General features: G+C 45.3%; 1 protein-coding gene across 1 annotated transcript in view; it reads left to right on the top strand.

The window, feature by feature from the left end:
- LOC142251412 (myosin-4-like) overlaps positions 1-17,108 on the top strand; it is a 58,781-nt gene extending 41,673 nt beyond the window's left edge. The window contains exons 28-40 of the mRNA XM_075324188.1: positions 5,619-5,737; positions 5,822-6,018; positions 7,753-7,936; positions 9,988-10,153; positions 10,927-11,051; positions 12,426-12,734; positions 12,823-13,026; positions 13,137-13,262; positions 13,347-13,517; positions 14,910-15,014; positions 15,115-15,210; positions 16,054-16,188; positions 17,009-17,108. Coding sequence (XP_075180303.1) covers positions 5,619-5,737; positions 5,822-6,018; positions 7,753-7,936; positions 9,988-10,153; positions 10,927-11,051; positions 12,426-12,734; positions 12,823-13,026; positions 13,137-13,262; positions 13,347-13,517; positions 14,910-15,014; positions 15,115-15,210; positions 16,054-16,188; positions 17,009-17,026 — 1,955 coding nt within the window. The 3' untranslated portion in view covers positions 17,027-17,108. The remainder of the gene's footprint in view (positions 1-5,618; positions 5,738-5,821; positions 6,019-7,752; positions 7,937-9,987; positions 10,154-10,926; positions 11,052-12,425; positions 12,735-12,822; positions 13,027-13,136; positions 13,263-13,346; positions 13,518-14,909; positions 15,015-15,114; positions 15,211-16,053; positions 16,189-17,008) is intronic.
- The last annotated feature ends 8,319 nt before the right edge of the window (positions 17,109-25,427 follow it).

Raw genomic sequence — 25,427 nt, 5'->3', positions numbered from 1 at the left:
AGCCAGATCAGAATCCCAATTTGCAGACACGGTGTTTCGGGGTGCTTGCCCCTCGTCAGTGCAAAGTATGGGGGTGTCTGATCTGGCTCATGAGAAAGCTATGTGGGGACCACGGGGGAACACTATTCTCCTTAAGGAGACTTTGCAAGCCAGTCTGGCTGCCAGGTAAGGGGACTTATAGCTGCAATGCCCCTCTGGGAAATATTCAAATTGTCTCTCCAGTAAAGGAGACAAACTCTAGCACAGCGCCACCTATTGGAAGTAGCGATCCTAAAAGTCACAAGTGGATTTTCGACAATCCTTTGCAATATGACTCAGGATATATAAGCCAGATCAGAATCCCAATTTGCAGACACGGTGTTTCGGGGTGCTTGCCCCTCGTCAGTGCAAAGTATGGGGGTGTCTGATCTGGCTCATGAGAAAGCTATGTGGGGACCACGGGGGAACACTATTCTCCTTAAGGAGACTTTGCAAGCCAGTCTGGCTGCCAGGTAAGGGGACTTATAGCTGCAATGCCCCTCTGGGAAATATTCAAATTGTCTCTCCAGTAAAGGAGACAAACTCTAGCACAGCGCCACCTATTGGAAGTAGCGATCCTAAAAGTCACAAGTGGATTTTCGACAATCCTTTGCAATATGACTCAGGATATATAAGCCAGATCAGAATCCCAATTTGCAGACACGGTGTTTCGGGGTGCTTGCCCCTCGTCAGTGCAAAGTATGGGGGTGTCTGATCTGGCTCATGAGAAAGCTATGTGGGGACCACGGGGGAACACTATTCTCCTTAAGGAGACTTTGCAAGCCAGTCTGGCTGCCAGGTAAGGGGACTTATAGCTGCAATGCCCCTCTGGGAAATATTCAAATTGTCTCTCCAGTAAAGGAGACAAACTCTAGCACAGCGCCACCTATTGGAAGTAGCGATCCTAAAAGTCACAAGTGGATTTTCGACAATCCTTTGCAATATGACTCAGGATATATAAGCCAGATCAGAATCCCAATTTGCAGACACGGTGTTTCGGGGTGCTTGCCCCTCGTCAGTGCAAAGTATGGGGGTGTCTGATCTGGCTCATGAGAAAGCTATGTGGGGACCACGGGGGAACACTATTCTCCTTAAGGAGACTTTGCAAGCCAGTCTGGCTGCCAGGTAAGGGGACTTATAGCTGCAATGCCCCTCTGGGAAATATTCAAATTGTCTCTCCAGTAAAGGAGACAAACTCTAGCACAGCGCCACCTATTGGAAGTAGCGATCCTAAAAGTCACAAGTGGATTTTCGACAATCCTTTGCAATATGACTCAGGATATATAAGCCAGATCAGAATCCCAATTTGCAGACACGGTGTTTCGGGGTGCTTGCCCCTCGTCAGTGCAAAGTATGGGGGTGTCTGATCTGGCTCATGAGAAAGCTATGTGGGGACCACGGGGGAACACTATTCTCCTTAAGGAGACTTTGCAAGCCAGTCTGGCTGCCAGGTAAGGGGACTTATAGCTGCAATGCCCCTCTGGGAAATATTCAAATTGTCTCTCCAGTAAAGGAGACAAACTCTAGCACAGCGCCACCTATTGGAAGTAGCGATCCTAAAAGTCACAAGTGGATTTTCGACAATCCTTTGCAATATGACTCAGGATATATAAGCCAGATCAGAATCCCAATTTGCAGACACGGTGTTTCGGGGTGCTTGCCCCTCGTCAGTGCAAAGTATGGGGGTGTCTGATCTGGCTCATGAGAAAGCTATGTGGGGACCACGGGGGAACACTATTCTCCTTAAGGAGACTTTGCAAGCCAGTCTGGCTGCCAGGTAAGGGGACTTATAGCTGCAATGCCCCTCTGGGAAATATTCAAATTGTCTCTCCAGTAAAGGAGACAAACTCTAGCACAGCGCCACCTATTGGAAGTAGCGATCCTAAAAGTCACAAGTGGATTTTCGACAATCCTTTGCAATATGACTCAGGATATATAAGCCAGATCAGAATCCCAATTTGCAGACACGGTGTTTCGGGGTGCTTGCCCCTCGTCAGTGCAAAGTATGGGGGTGTCTGATCTGGCTCATGAGAAAGCTATGTGGGGACCACGGGGGAACACTATTCTCCTTAAGGAGACTTTGCAAGCCAGTCTGGCTGCCAGGTAAGGGGACTTATAGCTGCAATGCCCCTCTGGGAAATATTCAAATTGTCTCTCCAGTAAAGGAGACAAACTCTAGCACAGCGCCACCTATTGGAAGTAGCGATCCTAAAAGTCACAAGTGGATTTTCGACAATCCTTTGCAATATGACTCAGGATATATAAGCCAGATCAGAATCCCAATTTGCAGACACGGTGTTTCGGGGTGCTTGCCCCTCGTCAGTGCAAAGTATGGGGGTGTCTGATCTGGCTCATGAGAAAGCTATGTGGGGACCACGGGGGAACACTATTCTCCTTAAGGAGACTTTGCAAGCCAGTCTGGCTGCCAGGTAAGGGGACTTATAGCTGCAATGCCCCTCTGGGAAATATTCAAATTGTCTCTCCAGTAAAGGAGACAAACTCTAGCACAGCGCCACCTATTGGAAGTAGCGATCCTAAAAGTCACAAGTGGATTTTCGACAATCCTTTGCAATATGACTCAGGATATATAAGCCAGATCAGAATCCCAATTTGCAGACACGGTGTTTCGGGGTGCTTGCCCCTCGTCAGTGCAAAGTATGGGGGTGTCTGATCTGGCTCATGAGAAAGCTATGTGGGGACCACGGGGGAACACTATTCTCCTTAAGGAGACTTTGCAAGCCAGTCTGGCTGCCAGGTAAGGGGACTTATAGCTGCAATGCCCCTCTGGGAAATATTCAAATTGTCTCTCCAGTAAAGGAGACAAACTCTAGCACAGCGCCACCTATTGGAAGTAGCGATCCTAAAAGTCACAAGTGGATTTTCGACAATCCTTTGCAATATGACTCAGGATATATAAGCCAGATCAGAATCCCAATTTGCAGACACGGTGTTTCGGGGTGCTTGCCCCTCGTCAGTGCAAAGTATGGGGGTGTCTGATCTGGCTCATGAGAAAGCTATGTGGGGACCACGGGGGAACACTATTCTCCTTAAGGAGACTTTGCAAGCCAGTCTGGCTGCCAGGTAAGGGGACTTATAGCTGCAATGCCCCTCTGGGAAATATTCAAATTGTCTCTCCAGTAAAGGAGACAAACTCTAGCACAGCGCCACCTATTGGAAGTAGCGATCCTAAAAGTCACAAGTGGATTTTCGACAATCCTTTGCAATATGACTCAGGATATATAAGCCAGATCAGAATCCCAATTTGCAGACACGGTGTTTCGGGGTGCTTGCCCCTCGTCAGTGCAAAGTATGGGGGTGTCTGATCTGGCTCATGAGAAAGCTATGTGGGGACCACGGGGGAACACTATTCTCCTTAAGGAGACTTTGCAAGCCAGTCTGGCTGCCAGGTAAGGGGACTTATAGCTGCAATGCCCCTCTGGGAAATATTCAAATTGTCTCTCCAGTAAAGGAGACAAACTCTAGCACAGCGCCACCTATTGGAAGTAGCGATCCTAAAAGTCACAAGTGGATTTTCGACAATCCTTTGCAATATGACTCAGGATATATAAGCCAGATCAGAATCCCAATTTGCAGACACGGTGTTTCGGGGTGCTTGCCCCTCGTCAGTGCAAAGTATGGGGGTGTCTGATCTGGCTCATGAGAAAGCTATGTGGGGACCACGGGGGAACACTATTCTCCTTAAGGAGACTTTGCAAGCCAGTCTGGCTGCCAGGTAAGGGGACTTATAGCTGCAATGCCCCTCTGGGAAATATTCAAATTGTCTCTCCAGTAAAGGAGACAAACTCTAGCACAGCGCCACCTATTGGAAGTAGCGATCCTAAAAGTCACAAGTGGATTTTCGACAATCCTTTGCAATATGACTCAGGATATATAAGCCAGATCAGAATCCCAATTTGCAGACACGGTGTTTCGGGGTGCTTGCCCCTCGTCAGTGCAAAGTATGGGGGTGTCTGATCTGGCTCATGAGAAAGCTATGTGGGGACCACGGGGGAACACTATTCTCCTTAAGGAGACTTTGCAAGCCAGTCTGGCTGCCAGGTAAGGGGACTTATAGCTGCAATGCCCCTCTGGGAAATATTCAAATTGTCTCTCCAGTAAAGGAGACAAACTCTAGCACAGCGCCACCTATTGGAAGTAGCGATCCTAAAAGTCACAAGTGGATTTTCGACAATCCTTTGCAATATGACTCAGGATATATAAGCCAGATCAGAATCCCAATTTGCAGACACGGTGTTTCGGGGTGCTTGCCCCTCGTCAGTGCAAAGTATGGGGGTGTCTGATCTGGCTCATGAGAAAGCTATGTGGGGACCACGGGGGAACACTATTCTCCTTAAGGAGACTTTGCAAGCCAGTCTGGCTGCCAGGTAAGGGGACTTATAGCTGCAATGCCCCTCTGGGAAATATTCAAATTGTCTCTCCAGTAAAGGAGACAAACTCTAGCACAGCGCCACCTATTGGAAGTAGCGATCCTAAAAGTCACAAGTGGATTTTCGACAATCCTTTGCAATATGACTCAGGATATATAAGCCAGATCAGAATCCCAATTTGCAGACACGGTGTTTCGGGGTGCTTGCCCCTCGTCAGTGCAAAGTATGGGGGTGTCTGATCTGGCTCATGAGAAAGCTATGTGGGGACCACGGGGGAACACTATTCTCCTTAAGGAGACTTTGCAAGCCAGTCTGGCTGCCAGGTAAGGGGACTTATAGCTGCAATGCCCCTCTGGGAAATATTCAAATTGTCTCTCCAGTAAAGGAGACAAACTCTAGCACAGCGCCACCTATTGGAAGTAGCGATCCTAAAAGTCACAAGTGGATTTTCGACAATCCTTTGCAATATGACTCAGGATATATAAGCCAGATCAGAATCCCAATTTGCAGACACGGTGTTTCGGGGTGCTTGCCCCTCGTCAGTGCAAAGTATGGGGGTGTCTGATCTGGCTCATGAGAAAGCTATGTGGGGACCACGGGGGAACACTATTCTCCTTAAGGAGACTTTGCAAGCCAGTCTGGCTGCCAGGTAAGGGGACTTATAGCTGCAATGCCCCTCTGGGAAATATTCAAATTGTCTCTCCAGTAAAGGAGACAAACTCTAGCACAGCGCCACCTATTGGAAGTAGCGATCCTAAAAGTCACAAGTGGATTTTCGACAATCCTTTGCAATATGACTCAGGATATATAAGCCAGATCAGAATCCCAATTTGCAGACACGGTGTTTCGGGGTGCTTGCCCCTCGTCAGTGCAAAGTATGGGGGTGTCTGATCTGGCTCATGAGAAAGCTATGTGGGGACCACGGGGGAACACTATTCTCCTTAAGGAGACTTTGCAAGCCAGTCTGGCTGCCAGGTAAGGGGACTTATAGCTGCAATGCCCCTCTGGGAAATATTCAAATTGTCTCTCCAGTAAAGGAGACAAACTCTAGCACAGCTAGAAAAATTCTAGATAATCAAACAGGGTTATTTAGGTGAAGTAGACATATTGTCAGCAAATTAATGGATTCCTACTGGGTTTTTTTCTACATTTACTCAAAAATATTTTTTTTATTTGGCATTTAGTTGTTCACTTGTATTTATTATATTTTAGGTGAGCTTACTCGTCAACTTGAGGAAAAAGAAGCTCTAATTTCTCAGCTCTCAAGAGGAAAGCAGGGCTTCACCCAGCAGGTGGAGGAGCTCAGAAGACAACTAGAAGAAGAATCAAAAGTAATAACTTAGTGGTGATCAGACCAAATGTGGTCAAAGTGCAAAGCTCAATAAATGTTTACAATATTTTATGTTTATTTAAAGGCCAAAAATGCCCTAGCCCATGCCCTTCAATCTGCACACCATGACAATGAGCTGCTCCGTGAGCAATATGAGGAGGAGCAAGAATCCAAGGCTGAACTCCGTCGTGCTTTGTCCAAAGCTAATGGTGAAGTAACTCAGTGGAGGACCAAATATGAAACTGATGCCATTCAACGCACAGAGGAACTGGAAGAAGCCAAGTAAGTTATTTAAACTTAGCAATCACAAATATATATACAGTAATATGAAAATGTTTGGGCACCCCTATTAATGTTTACCTTTTTTCTTAATAACAATTTGGGTTTTTACAACAGCTATTTCAGTTTCATATATCTAATAACTGATGGTCTCAATAATATTTCTGGATTGAAATGAGGTTTATTGTACTAACAGAAAATGTGCAATCCGCATTTAAACAAAACTTGACCAGTGCAAAAGTATGGGCACCCTTATCAATTCCTTGATTTGAACACTCCTAATTACTTTTTACTGACTTACTAAAGCACTAAATTGGTTTTGTAACCTAATTGAGCTTTGAACTTCATAGGCAGGTGTATCCAATCATGAGAAAAGGTATTTAAGGTGGCCACTTGCAAGTTGTTCTCCTATTTGAATCTCCTATGTAGAGTGGCATCATGGGCTCCTCAAAACAACTCTCAAATGATCTGAAAACAAAGATTATTCAACATAGTTGTTCAGGGGAAAGATACAAAAAATTGTCTCAGAGATTTAAACTGTCAGTTTCCACTGTGAGGAACATAGTAAAGAAATGGAAGAACACAGGTACAGTTCTTGTTAAGCCCTGAAGTGGCAGGCCAAGAAAAATATCAGAAAGGCAGAGAAGAAGAATGGTGAGAACAGTCAAGGACAATCCACAGACCACCTCCAAAAACCTGCAGCTTCATCTTGCTGCAAATGGTGTCACTGTGCATCGGTCAACAATACAGCGCAAGCTGCACAAGGAGAAGCTGTATGGGAGAGTGATGCGAAGGAAGCCGTTTCTGCAAGCACGCCAAAAACAGTCGCCTGAGGTATGCAAAAGCACATTTGGACAAGCTAGTTACATTTTGGAAGAAGGTCCTGTGGACTGATGAAACAAAGATTGAGTTGTTTGGTCATACAAAAAGGCGTTATGCATGGAGGCAAAAAAACACGGCATTCCAAGAAAAGCACTTGCTACCCACAGTAAAATTTGGTGGAGGTTCCATCATGCTTTGGGGCTGTGTGGCCAATGCCGGCACCGGGAATCTTGTTAAAGTTGAAGGTCGCATGGATTCAACTCAGTATCAACAGATTCTTGACAATAATGTGCAAGAATCAGTGACGAAGTTCAAGTTACGCAGAGGATGGATATTTCAGCAAGACAATGATCCATAACACCGCTCCAAATCTACTCAGGCATTCATGCAGAGGAACAATTAGAATGTTCTGGAATGGCCATCCCAGTCCCCAGACCTGAATATCATTGAAAATCTGTGGGATGATTTGAAGCATGCTGTCCATGCTCGGCGACCATCAAACTTAACTGAACTGGAATTGTTTTGTAAACAGGAATGGTCAAATATACCTTCATCCAGGATCCAAGAACTCATTAAAAGCTACAGGAAGCGACTAGAGGCTGTTATTTTTGCAAAAGGAGGATCTACAAAATATTAATGTCACTTTTATGTTGAGGTGCCAATACTTTTGCACTGGTCAAATTTTGATTAAATGCGGATTGCACATTTTCTGTTAGTACAATAAACCTCATTTCAATCCAGAAATATTACTCAGTCCATCAGTTATTAGATTTATGAAACTGAAATAGCTGTTGCAAAAACCCAAATTGTTATAAAGAAAAAAGTTTAACATTAATAGGGGTGCCCAAACTTTTTTATATGACTGTATTTATTAAACAAATTTGATACTAATTAATTTTCTTAATGCATTTATAGAAAGAAATTGGCTCAGCGTTTGCAAGAAGCTGAAGAGCAGGTAGAAGCTGTAAACTCTAAATGTGCTTCATTGGAGAAGACCAAACAAAGGCTGCATGCAGAAGTCGAAGACCTAATGGTTGATATGGAAAGGGCGAACAGTACATCAGCAGCTCTTGATAAGAAACAGAGAAACTTTGATAAGGTAACTTTTTAATTAACTATGTAGTACTGTAACAAACCTAAAGCTGGGTTTACACGCTGCAACATCGCAAAGGACATCGCTGTAACGTCACCGGTTTGGTGACGCAATAGCGATCTCCATAAGTCTCTGCTAAGTCTCTGGTGAGCGTTCAACCCGGCAAACCTGGCCAACAACTTACCAGCGATCCGGACCTGCAGAGCGACCTAGCTGGTTGTTGGGGACGTTGATAAGCAGCCTTTTGAAAGGGAAGTTGCTAACAAAGTCGCTGAAAAGGATTCACACACTGAAACTTCATGCTGCACAGCGGGAAACAAAGGACCTAGGAATGGTCCTGAACGACTTGTAGTGATCAGCAACTTCCAGCAACTTCACAGCAGGGGCCAGGTCGCTGATAGGTTTCACACACTGCAACATCGCAAACAACATCGCTATTGCGTCACAAAACCGGTGACGTTACAGCGATGTCGTTTGAGATGTTGCAGTGTGTAAACCCAGCTTAACACCCCGTGTGTATCAAATGACTGGGACAAACTTAAGCAAACAACCAAGGCTCCTACTGAATGACAGCAACCAAAAATCTTGAAAACGATAAATATTTCAGTAGATTTTTGGCGTCAAACATTTTGTCCTCAATCATTTAGACAATCAAAAAGAAACACATTTTAATTAACATACACCACTAAGGCGGGCTTTACACGTTGCAACATCGCTACCGATATATCGTCGGGGTCACGTTGTTAATGACGCACATCCGCCGCCAGTAGCGACATCGCAATGTGTAAATCCTAGGTGCGACGATGAACGAGCACAAAAGCGTAAAAATCGCTGATCTGTGTCACGTCGTTCATTTCCATAATGTCGTTACTCCTGCAGATACGATGTTGTTTGTCGTTCCTGCAGCACCACACATCGCTGTGTGTGAAACCGCAGGAATGACAAACATCTCCTTACCTGCGTCCACCGGCAATGCGGAAGGGAGAAGGTGGGCGGGATGTTATATCCCGCTCATCTCCGCCCCTCGCTTCTATTGGCCGGCTGCTTAGTGACGTCGCGGTGACATCGCTGTGATGCCAAACGCACCCCCCCCTTGAAGGGAGGGATTGTTCGGCGGTCACAGCGACGTCGCCGACCAGGTATGTGCGTGTGAAGCTGCTGTAGCGATAATGTTCGCTACGGCAGCAAGCACCAGATATCGCATGTACGACGGGGGCGGGTGCTATTGCGCTCGACATCGCTAGCAATTGCTAGCGATGTCGCAACGTGAAAAGCCCGCCTAATACTCCAATTTTCAGATAGAGTCATGGGTTATGTTATGGCGCCTATTTGTTTTTACTGATCCCACGTGTTTCACTATTAATGTCACCTTCTGACTAGATCGCTTTAGATGCCAAAGGTTAAGTGATGAACAAGGGGGTGCCGGAAATACTTGAATATAGATTAAGCATGCCCAGTTCATACATAATTGGTTTGTTTAATGCATGTTATTATTATTTATTATTATAGTGCCATTTATTCCATGGTGCTTTACATGTGAAGAGTATACATAAAAAACAAGTACAATAATCCTGAACAATACAAAACAGACTGGTACAGGAGGAGAGAGGACCCTGCCCGCGAGGGGCTCACAGTCTACAGGGGATGGGTGAGGATACAGTAGGTGTTCTGAAGAATACCTTCAATGCGACTGCATTTATCAGCATGGTACTTTGAGGTTTAGTGTGCAGATTTGCAGGAGAACTGGCGTTTCTGCAGCTGGCTGAGATGCTAATACTCTGCGTTCTCAAGAAAGTAGGCAAATAAAATAAGAAACTGGTAAAGATGGGAAGTACACCATTTAAAAACCTTGGTACGCACTGGAGGACACAAAATAATAATAAAAAAAAGTTATCTGGGGACACAATGGGATCAAAGAGTTATCTAAATGACTGTGAATTGGAAAAAGCTTTAGTTCACAAAGTAAAAGTCCATATGTAGAACTGTAGATATATATATATATATATATATATATATATTTATATTATCTTTATGTTAAATTATTTCTTCATTTATAGGTTCTTGTAGAATGGAAACAAAAGTATGAAGAGGGTCAGGCTGAACTGGAGGATTCTCAAAAAGAAGCTCGCACCTTAAGTACGGAGATCTTTAAGATGAAGAATGCTTATGAAGAAGCACTGGAACAAACTGAGACCTTGAGACGAGAAAATAAGAACTTACAACGTATGTTTATAGCTCAAAGTCCAAAATTGTTAACTGAATCATGCATTTCCATTACTTACATTCTTAAAGATGTATCTATAAATCTACTAAATGCCAGCTAGATAAGGACATACAGATGCTCCCTTTGGTGTCCATGCTAATTTTCTTCATTCCTAAAGAGAGGAAAAAACCTTTGTCACAGGGTCCTTCTTCCATATCACACAATCAACAGAGCGAGAGATGGGTGAACAATCTAAAGATCCTTTATTCCGTGCAAACCAGAAGGTCCATAAAATAATCCACCACACAGATGGTAAAGTAGTCCAGGAACACGGATACAGTCCAGTAAGCAAAAAATGTCCAGGTCTCTCTGGGGAGCCTCAGCTTCTCCCACAGAGGATAAATCTTTCTGCTTCTCTCTTCTCCTCACTGAATAATTCCAGAGGTAAACAGAGAGGTTGGGTGGATTTCAGGCCCCCCTACCCCAGACGTAGGGACAAAAGCCTGGCAGGGGGTGATTGACCTGGAAACAGGACAATGTACACACAAGGCAAGCAAATGGTAACTGAACTGAGCTAATTAACCTGCAGATAAGACAAGGAATACACAGAATGAATGGAGCAAGACTCCTAGAATACGAACCTACACAAAATGATACACAACGCACAATATCACACCATCACAACCTTCATTCTCATTAAAAGTCTGGTCAATTGTGATTTTAATGTACCTTCACTTACAGTAGAGTTGTCTGTTTACTTTCTATGCAAAACATCAACTCTCTTATTTTTCAGAGGAAATCTCAGATCTGACAGAGCAGATTGGTGACACTGGAAAATCAATCAATGAACTAGAAAAGGCTAGAAAGCAGATTGAACAGGAAAGGAATGAGCTACAGGCTGCTCTGGAAGAAGCTGAGGTCTGAGACTTTGAATTTACCTGCTATGTGATAACATATTTTATTCCTGAAGTTAAGATTTTTCTAAAGCTAAGGGTTAGAGATGAGCAAAAGCAAGGTTCGGTGTTCGGACTATTATGAAAAAATTGAGTTCAGGTTTGGATGCTGTATTTATGCAAACCACTTGTGCGAGCATTGCTGTGCTCAGGTACGCTCGGTGACGAGCCCAGTGCAAGCTGCTTGCAGTGATTGAACAGCGCGCACTGGGGGCAACAACTGCATGATTGGAAGTAGTGTGCACCCGCCCAAAATGGAAAAACCCTGCCCACTCACCCCCAGAAGTGATCAGTTTATGGCTGATTGCAGGTAAATGGAGACCCGAACTGCCCAATTATTGACTTCCATTGGTGTTCAGTTCAAGTTCGGGGCCCAAACCAAGCTTACTTTAAAGTTCAGCTGACCCTGTTGAATCAAACTTCAAGCTCATCTCTACTGAGGGTTATTGCCAACACTGAAAGTTATCCATAGGATAAGTCATAACTTTTCTGATAAGTGGGAGGCCAACCTATGTACTCCGCTATCTCTGCCAAATGATTGGAGCGATGGCATACATGCATGCCTGGCCCTGGTATTATTCAGTGGGCATTTCACAGCACTGTTCTCAGGATTGTAGGGGAGTAAGTGGTAGTATGGATAGATGACAGCTTTTAATGTTAAAAATAAACCTTAAATGCCAATTTTCATTTGCTATATATGACTTCAAAGCTCCAGACTTATCTGTTTTTGTTCATGCTTTCCATTTTGTCTTTCCGCTGTCAAGTTTAAAGCATAGCTGTCATTTCTTCAGGTCACGAGTTTTCTCTTATGCAGACTCCATCTTTAAGTTTCAGTTCTCTCTGAACTATCAGGTAGATACTAGCTGCTGCAATATCTCTCATACACAAAGCAGAGAAAATCCTGCTCGCCTATTGGAGCAGCATGAATGAAATTACAGTGTACAGCAGTGTAGCACCACATCTGTTTCTCTCCAGCAGCTTTTCCTTCTCATCCCCTCTCCATAAACTTCAATGGACAGTATGTAACCTAATATCACAATTTTTTAAAGTAATTGATCAGTTAAATGAAGAGTCCACCACGTCCTTCTCTGCTCACTTCTGCATTGAAGAGTGTGCGGGGCAGTTGGCGTCCCATCTATTGATTCTTGACAGTACGCATTTGCAATCAGCAGGTATCGTGCACATGTTTCATTCGTTCTGCAGATCACGCAGTTACACTGGTCATAAATGGTCATAGAATGGAAATGCTAGAAGCCTGTACTATGCCTTGAAAGGATACAGAGATGGTGGATTTAGTGAAATTTATGCTGTCTATTTTTTTTCAATTACATGTTCAAAGGGTTCACTGGAACACGAAGAATCGAAAATCTTGCGTGTCCACCTTGAGCTCAACCAGCTGAAGTCAGAAATAGAGAGGAAGACTGCAGAGAAGGATGAAGAAATTGACCAGTTGAAGAAAAACAGTCAAAGAGCTATCGACACTATGCAGGGCACTTTGGACTCTGAAATCAGAAGTAGAAATGAAGCTCTGAGACTTAAGAAGAAGATGGAAGGAGACCTCAATGAAATGGAGATCCAACTCAGCCATTCTAATCGACAGTCTGCAGAGGCACAGAAGCAACTAAAAATTGTCCAAGGACAACTGAAGGTCATGTATTGTGTAACTGCTATCCAAATAAATTTGTACTTTACCAATTTCTATCTAGCAATTTAATGTTATTTTTTTTCCCCAACAGGATAGTCAGCTACTATTTGATGACACCTTGAGAGGACATGAAGATTTGAAAGAACAACTTTCTGTGATTGAACGTAGAAATAATTTGCAACAGGATGAAATTCAAGAGTCCAGGGCCGCTCTAGAACAGACCGAGAAATCACGTAAATTGGCAGAACAGGAACTTCAAGACGCCAGTGAACGTCTTCAGCTTCTTCACTCGCAGGTGTGATGATCACTGAAAGTGTCTGTTTACAGCCAAAAATGAATTGTGTGAACGATCAGTCAAATTATGTAAATCATGAAAAATATTAGATAACACCCTATCTTCTTTAGAACACCAGTCTTATTAATACCAAAAAGAAGCTTGAAGGTGACATCGGTCAGCTCCAGAATGAAATTGAAGAAGCAGTTCAGGAAGCTAGAAATGCCGACGACAAAGCTAAGAAGGCCATCACAGATGTAACTCTTCTATTTTATTGAATCACTAAGCACCAAATTTATTTGCTGATTGACCAGATATGTTCTTCATTGATTTGTTTCAAGGCTGCTCTCATGGCGGAGGAGCTGAAGAAGGAGCAGGACACTAGTGCTCACCTGGAAAGAATGAAGAAGAACTTGGAGCAGACAGTGAAGGATCTGCAGCACCGTCTGGATGAAGCTGAACAGCTGGCATTGAAGGGTGGCAAGAAGCAGCTCCAGAAACTGGAATCTAGGGTGAGCACATTGAATACAGCAATAGGCATAATATTGATTTCATGGTCATGAAAGTTAAAGGAGTTGTCTGACATTAGCTTACCAAACATGTTTGAGTTTATCTGTGCTGTATTGTCATATAAATCACCCCTACATTGTTAGTTTTTGTTTTCTAACTTTTGTTCCTTTTGAATTATCCCTTTATTCTCTGCAGCTCCTTGTTTACATTCAGCTCCAGCAAACATGATAACTTCCTGTGCCAAACCTCCCAGTCAGAGCTGGCACCGCCCGCCCTCAGTGTCCAGGCTCGCCCCCTGCACACAGATTCCCTGTCAGTATTCTGTCCCAGCACCTGACCTGTTATCACTCTAGCATTGGAAATAACAGCCCCACATCGGGCTCTGCGCCCCCCACACACATTGGGCTCTGCGCCCCCCACACACATCGGGCTCTGCACCCCGCACACACATCGGGCTCTGCACCCCTCACACACATCGGGCTCTGCAACCAGCCCCCCCCCACACACACACACACAAACGGCGCTCTGTACCGACCCCCCACCACCACCACCATCGTTCTGTACCGACCCCTACCCCCATAGGGAACACATGTAGGCTACATTCACATGACCATTCCGTTTTTGCGGTCCGCAAAAAAAGGTCCGTTTTTTCACGGATGCATCCGTGTGCCTTCCGTTTTTTTGCAGACCGCAAAAAAACAGAAGCAACAAGAAAGATAAATAGATGAGTAGATATAGAGATGGATAGATAGATATAGAGACAGAGAGAAAAGCTGCCTGGAGAGGCAGCTTTTCTCTTTTACCAAATAATCCATTTATACCACACCATGAGCCTTTTGTGTAATCAGATGAAGGTCAGTTGACCGAAATGTCACTGAATTGATTATTATTTCTACACAAATTGCTTAACTAAATAAAGAAGTGACTTTATTTCAACCATTTTTGAGTGCTGGATTTTTGATATTTTGACACCTACCAACGATCTTGTTAACGACCTAGATGAGAACTTAATGTGTGACACGTAGGCGTGTAGTTGCGTCACCTTTTCCGTGCCCCCTGCTGCATCGTTACTAAAGTCGTTCGGCAAATGACTATGTAACATCTCACCAATGATCTCACTAATGACATAACGATCCGGAAAATGTGACGTGTTAACGATCTCGTTATGTGTGACTGGACCTTCAGAGTTAGGTCAGTTTCACACATTTGAGATTTAAGGGACCAAAATGGGCAGATCGAATGTGCGTCCTTACCAAAACTCAACAACATCATAAGACATATATGAAGTTCTTGAATTTCGGTTAGGAGACCCGTCGGCCAGTCCTGATACTATAGTCCATACTTGGACCGTGAATGTGGGCCGTGTGAAACCAGTCTAACACTTGTATTTCCAGGTCCGTGAACTTGTAAATGAGTTGGAGAATGAACAGAAACGAGGTATTGAGGCTTTGAAAGGTGTTCGAAAACATGAGATGAGAGTTAAGGAATTAACCTACCAGGTAAAGCACTTTTTTTCATGTCAGATATTTCATCCACATTAATTGATTAACCTATAATCTACCAGAACATGGCTTATACCCATTTCTATACTTCACCTAGACTGAGGAGGACAGGAAGAATAATCTGAGACTACAAGACCTGGTCGACAAGTTGCAGTTAAAAGTTAAAGGCTATAAGAGACAGGTTGAAGAATCTGTAAGTTGAAATCGCTGTAAATATATTAGGTTTTGTAAAAGGAGGTTGAGTCACTGAATTCAATAGACAAAAGGAAGACAATACTACGGTAATTAACATATGCAAAATTACTCCTTTCTGCTGTGATTGTAGGGCTTTCGGGTAGGCCTCTACTATACTGTGATCTTCACATTACAGGGTTGTTGGTTTTTTTTTTAAACTAAGTTATCCCCAGCAGTCCAAAGGTTTGGGACCCTCAAAATGGGGTTCTGCATCGCTATCTTTAACAGAACAAAGTGCACATGCTCAGCTTCATCATTAATAGCACTGCCAGAATAGACAATGAATGAAGCTAAGGTTGAGCATGCGCACCACGCTTCAATCAAGATGGTGAAATACCGCTCCATTCTTGGGGTTCCCGAGCCACAATCTTGCAATTCATAGTTGTCCCAAGAGTTGTATTACCAGAGATTTTTAGAGAAATTCAGCAGTCCCACACTATCCCTACTACACTACTAGTTCATATTCATTCTCTTAATTCATCAAACTGCTTTTTTGTATGTACCTTATACTATAGTCTAGGGATTAGTCCCCCTAATGGCAAAATTCTTTTTTAAGACATGTTCACATGTTTAGGGTATGCTGTGAATGCACTGCAAATTGCCAGCTGTTTACAGTACCATACAAATACAACAGATATTCAAAGCCGCAACATGCTCATTTTTGTGCAAATTTTCGCGCCATGAAATTCTTTGTATTGGATCAGGGTGAAGTGTGCAGTTTTTGTTGCAAATTTGTCATTTTCCACAATGTGTGGACAAAGCCTAAGAGGTAACTGGAACTATTTATTTGTTTCTTGCTTAGGAAGAACAGGCAAATGCCCTCCTAAGTCGTTTTAGGAAGGCTCAACACGAGCTTGAAGAGTCGGAAGAAAGAGCCGACATTGCTGAGTCCCAACTGAATAAGCTGAGGGCCAAAAGCCGTGATGTTGGTGGAAAGGTAATGTAGTGGCAAACTCTTTGCTCAGAATCAAATCCAGGGCCCCAACGCTGCATGGCAAAAATTAATATTATTTATTATTATAGTGCCATTTATTCCATCGTGCTTTACATATAAAACAAGTACAACAATCATGAACATTACAAAAAACAGACTGGTACAGGAGGAAAGGGGACCCTGCCCGCAAGGGCTCACAGTCTACAGGGAATGGGTGAGGGTAAAATAAGTGAGGACAGAGCTGGTTGCACAGTGGTATACTGGTCTGAGGGTTATTGTAGGTTGTACACTTGTCGGAAGAGGTGGGTCTTCAAATTCCTTTTGAAGCTTTCAACAGTAGGCAAGTCTGATATGCTGGGGTAGAGCATTTCAGAGTATGGGGGAAGCGCGGGAGAAATCTTGCATGTGATTGCGGGAGGAGATAAGAGAGGAGTAGAGAAGGAGATCTTGTGAGGATCTGAGGTTGCGTGGAGGTAGGTACCGGGAGACTAGGTCACATATATAAGGAGGAGACAGGTTGTGGATGGTGGTTGTATGTCATGGTTAGTGTTTTGAACTGGAGTCTTTGGGCAATGGGAAGCCAGTGAAGGGATTGGCAGAGAGGAGAGGTCGGGGAGTAGCGAGGGGACAGGAGGATTAATCGGGCCGCAGAGTTTAGGATAGATTGAAGGGGTGCAAGAGTGTTGGAAGGGAGGCCAGAAAGCAGGAGGTTGCAGTAGACGAGGCGGGAGATGATGAGGGCATGCACCAATGTTTTTGCTGATTCTTGGTTAAGAAAAAAATGCTGTTTTTATAGCCTGTGTAACTTTTTTTTTCTTTACAGAAAGAGAGCAAAGAGTGAACACCTCTATATAAGGAATCTATCACTAATGCTATGTGTTCTCCACCATTATCCATGTGAAAATAAAATAGTATTACAATTCTTTTTTTTGTCTTATGTTGAAATTTTAATAAGTGCATGTCTATGGGTGTCTTTTCCTTTTCATGTGGCTCAATAACTTATTTACAAGACTTGTAAGAAAGTTCAGGCATTGAATTATAGGGGAGCTATCAAGCCAGACATGCCACTCGAAGCAAGGATTACCAAGCTACAACTTGCCTACTTTGGACACATCATACAAAGAGAGCAATCCGTGGAGAAGGACATCAAGGTTGGAACAATAGAAGAAACGATGGGAAGAGGAAGACCAGCAACCCGATGGCTTGATACTATCAAGAAAACGGCAGAAAAGACACTGATGGTCCTATCTAGGCTTGCGCAAGATCGCACTTCCTATAGAGTGTTCATCCATCAAGTCACTATGGCTCGAACTGAATGAAGGCTGTTAAATAATGTATAACATCCTATAGGTGGCACTGGTGAGGCAGCTTTTATTTATACATTTCCCTTTATCTCAGCTTTAACGGAATAGTGAAGGCTGCAGCATTCATAAGATATAACAATACCTGGAATCATCGCGCCAACATCACAGGAGCAGCGACGATCCAGGAGATTAATACATATATATATTTTTACTAGCTGTAGTACCCGGGCGTTGCCCGGGATAGTAACTGTCACTCTTTCTCTCTCCCAGTCTCTGTCTGTGTGTCGCTGTCTGTCTGTCTCTTTCCTTGTCTGTCTGTGTCTATGTCTCTGTCTGACTATTTCTATCTGTCTGTATTTGTATCAGTCTATCGGTCTACATCTCTGTGTATGTCTGTCTCTATCTCTGTGTCTGTCTCTATCTCTGTGTCTGTCTCTTTCCCCGTCTGTCTTGGTCTGTCTCTTTCCAGATCTGTCTCTTTGCCCGGCTGACTCTTTCCAGGACTGTCTCTTTCTCCGGCTGTCTCTTTCCCCGGCTGTCTCTTCCAGTCTCTGTCTGTGTGTCGCTGTCTGTCTCTTTCTATCTGTCTGTATTTGTATCAGTCTATCGGTCTACATCTCTGTGTCTGTCTGTCTCTATCTCTGTCTCTATGTGTGTGTCTGTCTGTCTCTTTCCCCGTCTGTCTCTTTTCCGTCTGTCTTGGTCTGTCTCTTTCCAGGTCTGTCTCTCTGCCCTGCTGACTCTTTCCAGGACTGTCTCTTTCCCCAGCTGTCTCTTTCCACGTCTGTCTCTTTGGCCGTCTGTCTCTTTCCAGGGCTCTCTCTTTCCAGGGCTGTCTCTTTCCCCGTCTGTCTCTTTGCCCGTCTGTCTCTTTGCCCGTCTGTCTCTTTCCAGGGCTGTCTTTTTCCCCGTCTGTCTGTCTCTTTCCCCATCTGTCTCTGTCTGTCTTTTTCTGTCTCTCTATCCATCTCTCCACCGACATCATATAACCTCACGCATAAGCTTCAACTAACAGTTTATTTTGTTCCTATAGCAACCACTGACAGTTGCTATTAATAACCTATAGCTCCCACCTCCATTCAGTGTAATGGCGGCAGGATTTTAGAGACTAACTGTAAAGCGCGGGGTTACATTTTTTCTGTCAAAACATAGTCTACGACGCTCCCTCGGTCACATGAGGTGTCTGTGCAAAATTTCGTGATTGTAAATGCGACGGTGCGGATTCCTTTAGAGGACATACATACATACACACATACATACATACACTCAGCTTTATATATTAGACTAGAAGGTGGCCCGATTCTACGCATCGGGTATTCTAGAATTTACGTATTGTGTAGTTCATGTATGATTTTTGTTATATATATATATATATATATATATATATATAGAGAGATGTTGTTGTCTGTAGTTACCAAGTGTTTGTGTAGGCGCTGTACATGTTCTGGGTGTTGTCTGGGTGTGACGGGGGGTGAGAGCGGTGTTGTATGTGTGTTGCGTGTGTTGCGTTGTTTGTGGAGCGCTGTGTGTCTGTAGCGTTGTGTGTGTGTTGCGCGGTTTGTGTGTGTGTGGTGTGTTTTGGGGGGAGGTATGTTTTGTGCAATGTGTGTGTTGTGCGGTATGTGCGTATATTTGTGTGTGCCGCGGTGTTTGTGTGTTGGGTGTTGTGTGTGTGCAGCGTTGTCTGTGTGTGTGGGTGTCTGTGTAGGGCAGTTGTTTGTGGTTCCCAGTGTGTGTGTGTGTGTGTGTGGTGTGTTGTGCAGTGCGCGCGCGTGTGTGTGTGTGTGTGTGTGTGCATCAGCCTCTCTTCTCTCAGCCTACCTCTCCCAGCCTCCCTCCTCCCAGCCTCCCTCAGCATCAGCCTCCCTCTCCCAGCCTCCCCAGCATCAGCCTCCGCCAGCATCAGCCTCTCTCCTTCCAGCCTCCTCCAGCATCAGCCTCCCTCTCCCAGCCTTCCCCAGGATCAGCCTCTCTCCTCCCAGCCTCCGTCCTCCCAGCCTTCCCCAGCATCAGCTTTCCCCTCCCAGCCTCCCTCAGCATCAGCCTTCCCCAGCATCAGCCTCTCTCCTCCCAGCCTCAGCCTCTCTCCTTCCAGCCTCCCCCAGCATCAGCCTCTCTCCTTCCAGCTTCCCTCAGCATCAGCCTCCCCTTCCCAGCCTTCCCCAGGATCAGCCTCTCTCCTCCCAGCCTCCTTCCTCCCAGCCTCCTTCCTCCCAGCCTCCCTCAGCATCAGCCTTCTGCTCCCAGTCTCCCCCAGCATCAGCCTCCCCATGCATCAGCCTCCACCAGCATCAGCCTCTCTCCTTCCAGCCTCTCTCCTTCCAGCCTCCCCCAGCATCAGCCTCCCCTTCCCAGCCTTCCCCAGGATCAGCCTCTCTCCTCCCAGCCTCCTTCCTCCCAGCCTCCCTCAGCATCAGCCTTCCACTCCCAGTCTCCCCAAGCATCAGCCTCCACCAGCATCAGCCTCTCTCCTTCCAGCCTCCCCCAGCATCAGCCTCTCTCCTTCCAGCCTCCCTCAGCATCAGCCTCCCGTTCCCAGCCTTCCCCAGGATCAGCCTCTCTCCTCCCAGCCTCCCTCAGCATCAGCCTTCCCCTCCCAGTCTCCCCCAGCATCAGCCTCCCCAAGCATCAGCCTCCACCAGCATTAGCCTCTCTCCTTCCAGCCTCCCCCAGCATCAGCCTCCCCAAGCATCAGCCTCCACCAGCATCAGCCTCCCTCGTCCCAGCCTCCCCCTCCCAGCCTCCCCCAGCATCAGCCTCTCTCCTCCCAGCCTTCCCCATGATCAGCCTCTCTGCTCCCAGCCTCCTCCAGCACGCCGTGCTCCTCTGCCGACACTCACACACCCGATCGCATCCACTCACACACACCCGATCGCATCAACTCACACACACCCGATCGCATCCACTCACACACACCCGATCGCATCCACTCACACACACCCGATCGCATACACTCACACACACAGACACTGACGATATCGCACATACGCGCTTATACTCACAACATCCGGGGATATCACATGCTTCTGGCCATGTGATCCTCCGGCAGGTCCTGGAAGATCACAACAGCACAGTATCGAGGCCGAGAAGCAAGCGACATCCCAGGATGTTGTGAGTATGTGGATGCGATGTGATGTGTGTGTGTGAGTGAGTGTGATCTGATTTGTGTGTGTGTATGTGTGTGCTGTTATCTGTGTGCTGTTATGTGTGTGCTGTTATGTGTGTGCTGTTATGTGTGTGCTGTTATGTGTGTGCTGTTATGTGTGTGCTGTTATGTGTGTGCTGTTATGTGTGTGCTGTTATGTGTGTGCTGTTATGTGTGTGCTGTTATGTGTGTGCTGTTATGTGTCTGTATTTTCCGCCGCTGCAGGACCTTGATGTGTGGATGCGATGTGATGTGTGTGTGATGTGTGTGTGAGAGTGAGTGTGAGCCGGTGTACACTGGTAACTATGATACACATCGGGTAACTAAGGGACCTTAGTTACCCGATGTGTATAATGGTTACCAGCTTTCACGGCCTCCGTGAAGATCCCAGCATCGCAAGGTTATGTCTGGCGCTGCTGGGATCCTGACGGAGCCGGTGTAGAAGCAAGAGATATCCCAGCATGTTGTGATGTGTGAGGTGTGTGTGAGAGTGAGTGTGAGAGTGAGTGTGATCTGATGTGTGTGTGTGTACTCACCTGGGAATCGGAGCTTCGTGTCAGTTGGGCCAGAGCGAGCGTGCATTGCGTGAGGGGGGCGGGGCCTGCAGAGAGCCGGGGCGAGAGGCCAATCCGTGTGGGGGGGCGGGGCCATGGCGAGCCCAGCGGCCAATCAGCTTTGTGTCACCGTAAGGACACAATTTCGGAGCATGACAGACAGACAGATAGACAGACAGACAAACAGACAGAATAAGGCAATTATATATATAGATTTATGTGGGTACACTTACCAGTTTAATCAGTTAAGACCATTATATTTATTCCAGTAATTTATCAGGCACATTTTTAGACAATATCGACATTAGCACCTTTTCTTTTACTTCATATAGGGGGCAGTGGGCCTTATAACTGTATGAAGAGGGTTTTGGTTTCATTATACTGTTTGTAGGGGGCCTTTGGAGGTCCTCACCGTACATAAGGAGCTGGAAGAGCCATCATTTTGTATAAAGTGGGGATATTATACTGTGTTTAGGGGGATATGGGGACATCATACTGTATATAGGAACCTGTGGGGGACATTCATACTGTATATAGGGGTTGTTTGGATCTGATACTGTATATAGAATAGGGGTCTGTGGGGCCATCATACTGTATGTAGGTGACTGTAGGCCCATTTTACTGCATATAGGTGGTTGTGAGATCATACTGTATTTAGAGAGCCATCATCCTGTGTATATGAGAGCTGTGAGGCCATCATTCTTTCTAGGGGAGCTGTGAGGGCCATCATACTGTGTAGATGGGCTGTGTAGATCTCATCTCATATTCTATATAGGGAAAACATGGAGCATATAGAGAGCTGTGCTGACATTATACTGGATATATAAAAGTGTGGACTCCATATTGTATAGAGAATAGAGATGGCAATATATATATATATATATATATATATATATATATATATATATATATATATATATATATATATATATATATATGGGAGTATTGGGTTATCATACTGTATATAGGAAGCTGTGGGGGCCACACTATAAAATGGGCTGTAGGGTCAGTATACTGTATCTAGGGAGCTGTGAGTGCATCATACTGTATATAGGACACTGTGGAGTTAATATACTGTATATAGGAAGCTGTGGGGTCAGTATACTGTATATAGGAAGCTTGGGGTCAGTATACTGTATATAGGGGCTGTGGGGTTAGTAAACTGTATATAGGAAGCTGTGGGGTCAGTATACTGCATACAGGGAGCTATGGGGTCAGTATACTGTATATAGGAGGCCGTGAGGGTCGGTATACTGTATATAGGCAGCTGTGAGGACATCATACGGTATATAGGGGACTGTGAGGGTCAGTATACTGTATCTAGGGAGATGTGAGGGAATCATACTGTATATAGGGGGCTGTGGAGTCAGTATACTGTATATAGTAGTGATGTGTCGGTCGCAAACGATCCGACACAAAGATCCAGCTCCCTGCTGTGACTGACAGGAGGCGGCACAACAGTGAGACCCACTAAATTCTCTAAACAGCTCTCACTGGGCGTAAGTCCAGTGTTCAGTGGATGAAACCACATCCACCTGAACTAAACCCCGCCCCTGCAACAATTTAATTGGCCCATTGTGAGTGGGCGTGGTTTAGCCGAGGGTGGGCGGGGTTTCAGCAGCATTAAAGGGAACCTGTCATCAGAAATTTGGCTTTCAACCTAAATGTTTCCCCCTCTGCAGCTCCTGGGCTGCATTCTAGTAAGGTTCCTATACTTTTTGTGCCCCCTTTTAAACCAAAATAAATACTTTATAAAACTGTACCTTTCGGTTTGAAAATCTTGTAAATCGTCCATGGGGGCGGGCCGTGTGGCGTCCGTTGCTGTCCCTTACGCCGTCCCCCGTGCTCCAAATCATCCCTCAGGACGCCGCCCACTGCGCCCGAGGTCCCGTGCACGCCAGGACACCTGGTGACGTGGTCGCACGCACGAGAGTATGGGAGGCGCTGTGATGGCATCGCAAGTGTGCGCCCATACTCTCGTGGGCGCGCTCTCCCCTCTGTACGTCACTCAGATCCTCTCCGCTTCTCCTGTAGTGGCCTGCTCCGCCCCTCCCATCTATTTCCTGCTGCAGGGTACGATGGGAAGGAGGTGACGTCAGGCCGGCGCAGAACGCTGGAGGCAGTGGGGAAAGGGCGGGCACGAGAGTATGGGCGGGCACTTGCGATGCAATCACAGCGCTGCCCATACTCTCATGCCTGCGACCACGTCACTAGGTGTCCTGGCGTGCACGGGACCTCGGGCGCAGTGGGCGGCGTCCTGAGGGATGATTTGGAGCATGTGGGACGGCGTAAAATACAGCAACGGACGCCACACGGCCCGCCCCCATGGACGATTTACAAGATTTTCAAACCGAAAGGTACAGTTTTATAAAGTATTTATTTTGGTTTAAAAGGGGGCACAAAAAGTATAGAAACCTTACTAGAATGCAGCCCAGGAGCTGCAGAGGGGGAAACATTTAGGTTGAAAGCCAAATTTCTGATGACAGGTTCCCTTTAATATAATCTTAATTATGTGTTCACATAGGGATCCATGAACGATCTTAAAGAGCCGGTTCTTTTTGGTGAGTAGAGCCATGGGATCTGGATAACCAAAAAGAGCCGGACTGTCCATCACTAGTATATAGGGGGCTATGGGGTCAGTATACTGTATATAAGGAGCTGTGGGGTCAGTATACTGTATATAAGGAGCTGTGGGGTCAGTATACTGTATATAGGAAGCTATGGGGTTAGTATACTGTATATAGGGGGCTGTGGGGTTAAATATACCATATATAGGGGGCTGTGGGTGGGGTCAGTATACTGTATATAGGAAGCTGTGGGGTCAGTATACTGAATATAGGGAACTTTGGGTTCAGTATACTGTATATAGGGGTCTGTGGGGTCAGTATACTATATGAAGCTATGGGGCAGTATACTGTATATAGGGGGCTGTGGGGTAAATATACTGTATATAGGGGGCTGTGGGGTTAATATACTGTATATAGGGGGCTGTGGGGTCAGTATACTGTATATAAGGAGCTGTGGGGTCAGTATACTGTATATAGGAAGCTATGGGGTTAGTATACTGTATATAGGGGGCTGTGGGGTTAAATATACCATATATAGGGGGCTGTGGGGTCAGTATACTGTATATAGGAAGCTGTGGGGTCAGTATACTGAATATAGGGAACTTTGGGGTCAGTATACTGTATATAGGGGTCTGTGGGGTCAGTATACTGTATATAGGGGTCTGTGGGGTCAGTATACTATATGAAGCTATGGGGCAGTATACTGTATATAGGGGGCTGTGGGGTTAATATACTGTATATAGGGGGCTGTGGGGTCAGTATACTGTATATATGAAGCTATGGGGTCAGTATACTGTATATAGGGGGCTGTGGGGTAAATATACTCTATATAAGGGGCTGTGGGGTCAATATACTGTATATAGGGGACTGAGTGGTCACAGTACACTAGGTATCACGATACCATTTACTTATATGTCATAATGACGCCGGATTTATAAAAGTGACCCGGACTCCAGTTTAGCCTGAGACCCCTGATCTATGAAGAGTATCCAGTAGTGGACAATCCCTTTAAGGATCAGCGCCACAAGCCCAGCAGGTGTAAACTATCGCCATAACCCCAGCAGAGGCTTTGTGAGGGCTGAAAGTCTTGAAAGATGGTGCCAATGGTCAAAATATCCAAGTTCGGTATCGTTGAAACCGCCCTGACCAGGAGAATTATAATTTCTAGTAACTTATTACCATACAATGAACACTGTGAAACCTAAACCCCCAAAACAATGGCGGGATGGTGTTTTTTTCACTATTTTACCTCACTTGTACATTTTTTCCTGTTTTTCAGGTCATTATATGGTAATGTGACACACATTACATAGAGAACTACAACTATCCCTCACATTATAACACTTTTGTGGTGATTTTCCTGTCAGAAATGTGTCGGGAATACGGTTTCGTGTTATGGAGTTGCTATTGGTGATTTCCCGCCTGATTCCCTGTACACACTCACCAGAGGTGACCTACGACCGGCACAACGCACACCAGTGCCCACGTAGCACTGACTGCACAGACGAGCCGGTAGAAAACACAACCACAACCCCCTATATTAAAAGAGCCAATCAGCGCTCGACATTCTATATGGGCGTGCACAATAAAGAGATTGACAAAGCGGGCGACCAATCAGAAGTCACTTCAGCGTGAATACAGGGCGGGAGAAGCTTTTCAAAACCAAACGGAG

The sequence above is a fragment of the Anomaloglossus baeobatrachus genome, chromosome 9 (genome assembly GCF_048569485.1).
Source record: "Anomaloglossus baeobatrachus isolate aAnoBae1 chromosome 9, aAnoBae1.hap1, whole genome shotgun sequence".
NCBI lineage: Eukaryota > Metazoa > Chordata > Amphibia > Anura > Aromobatidae > Anomaloglossus > Anomaloglossus baeobatrachus.
This window is presented reverse-complemented; position numbering and strand designations above follow the sequence as displayed.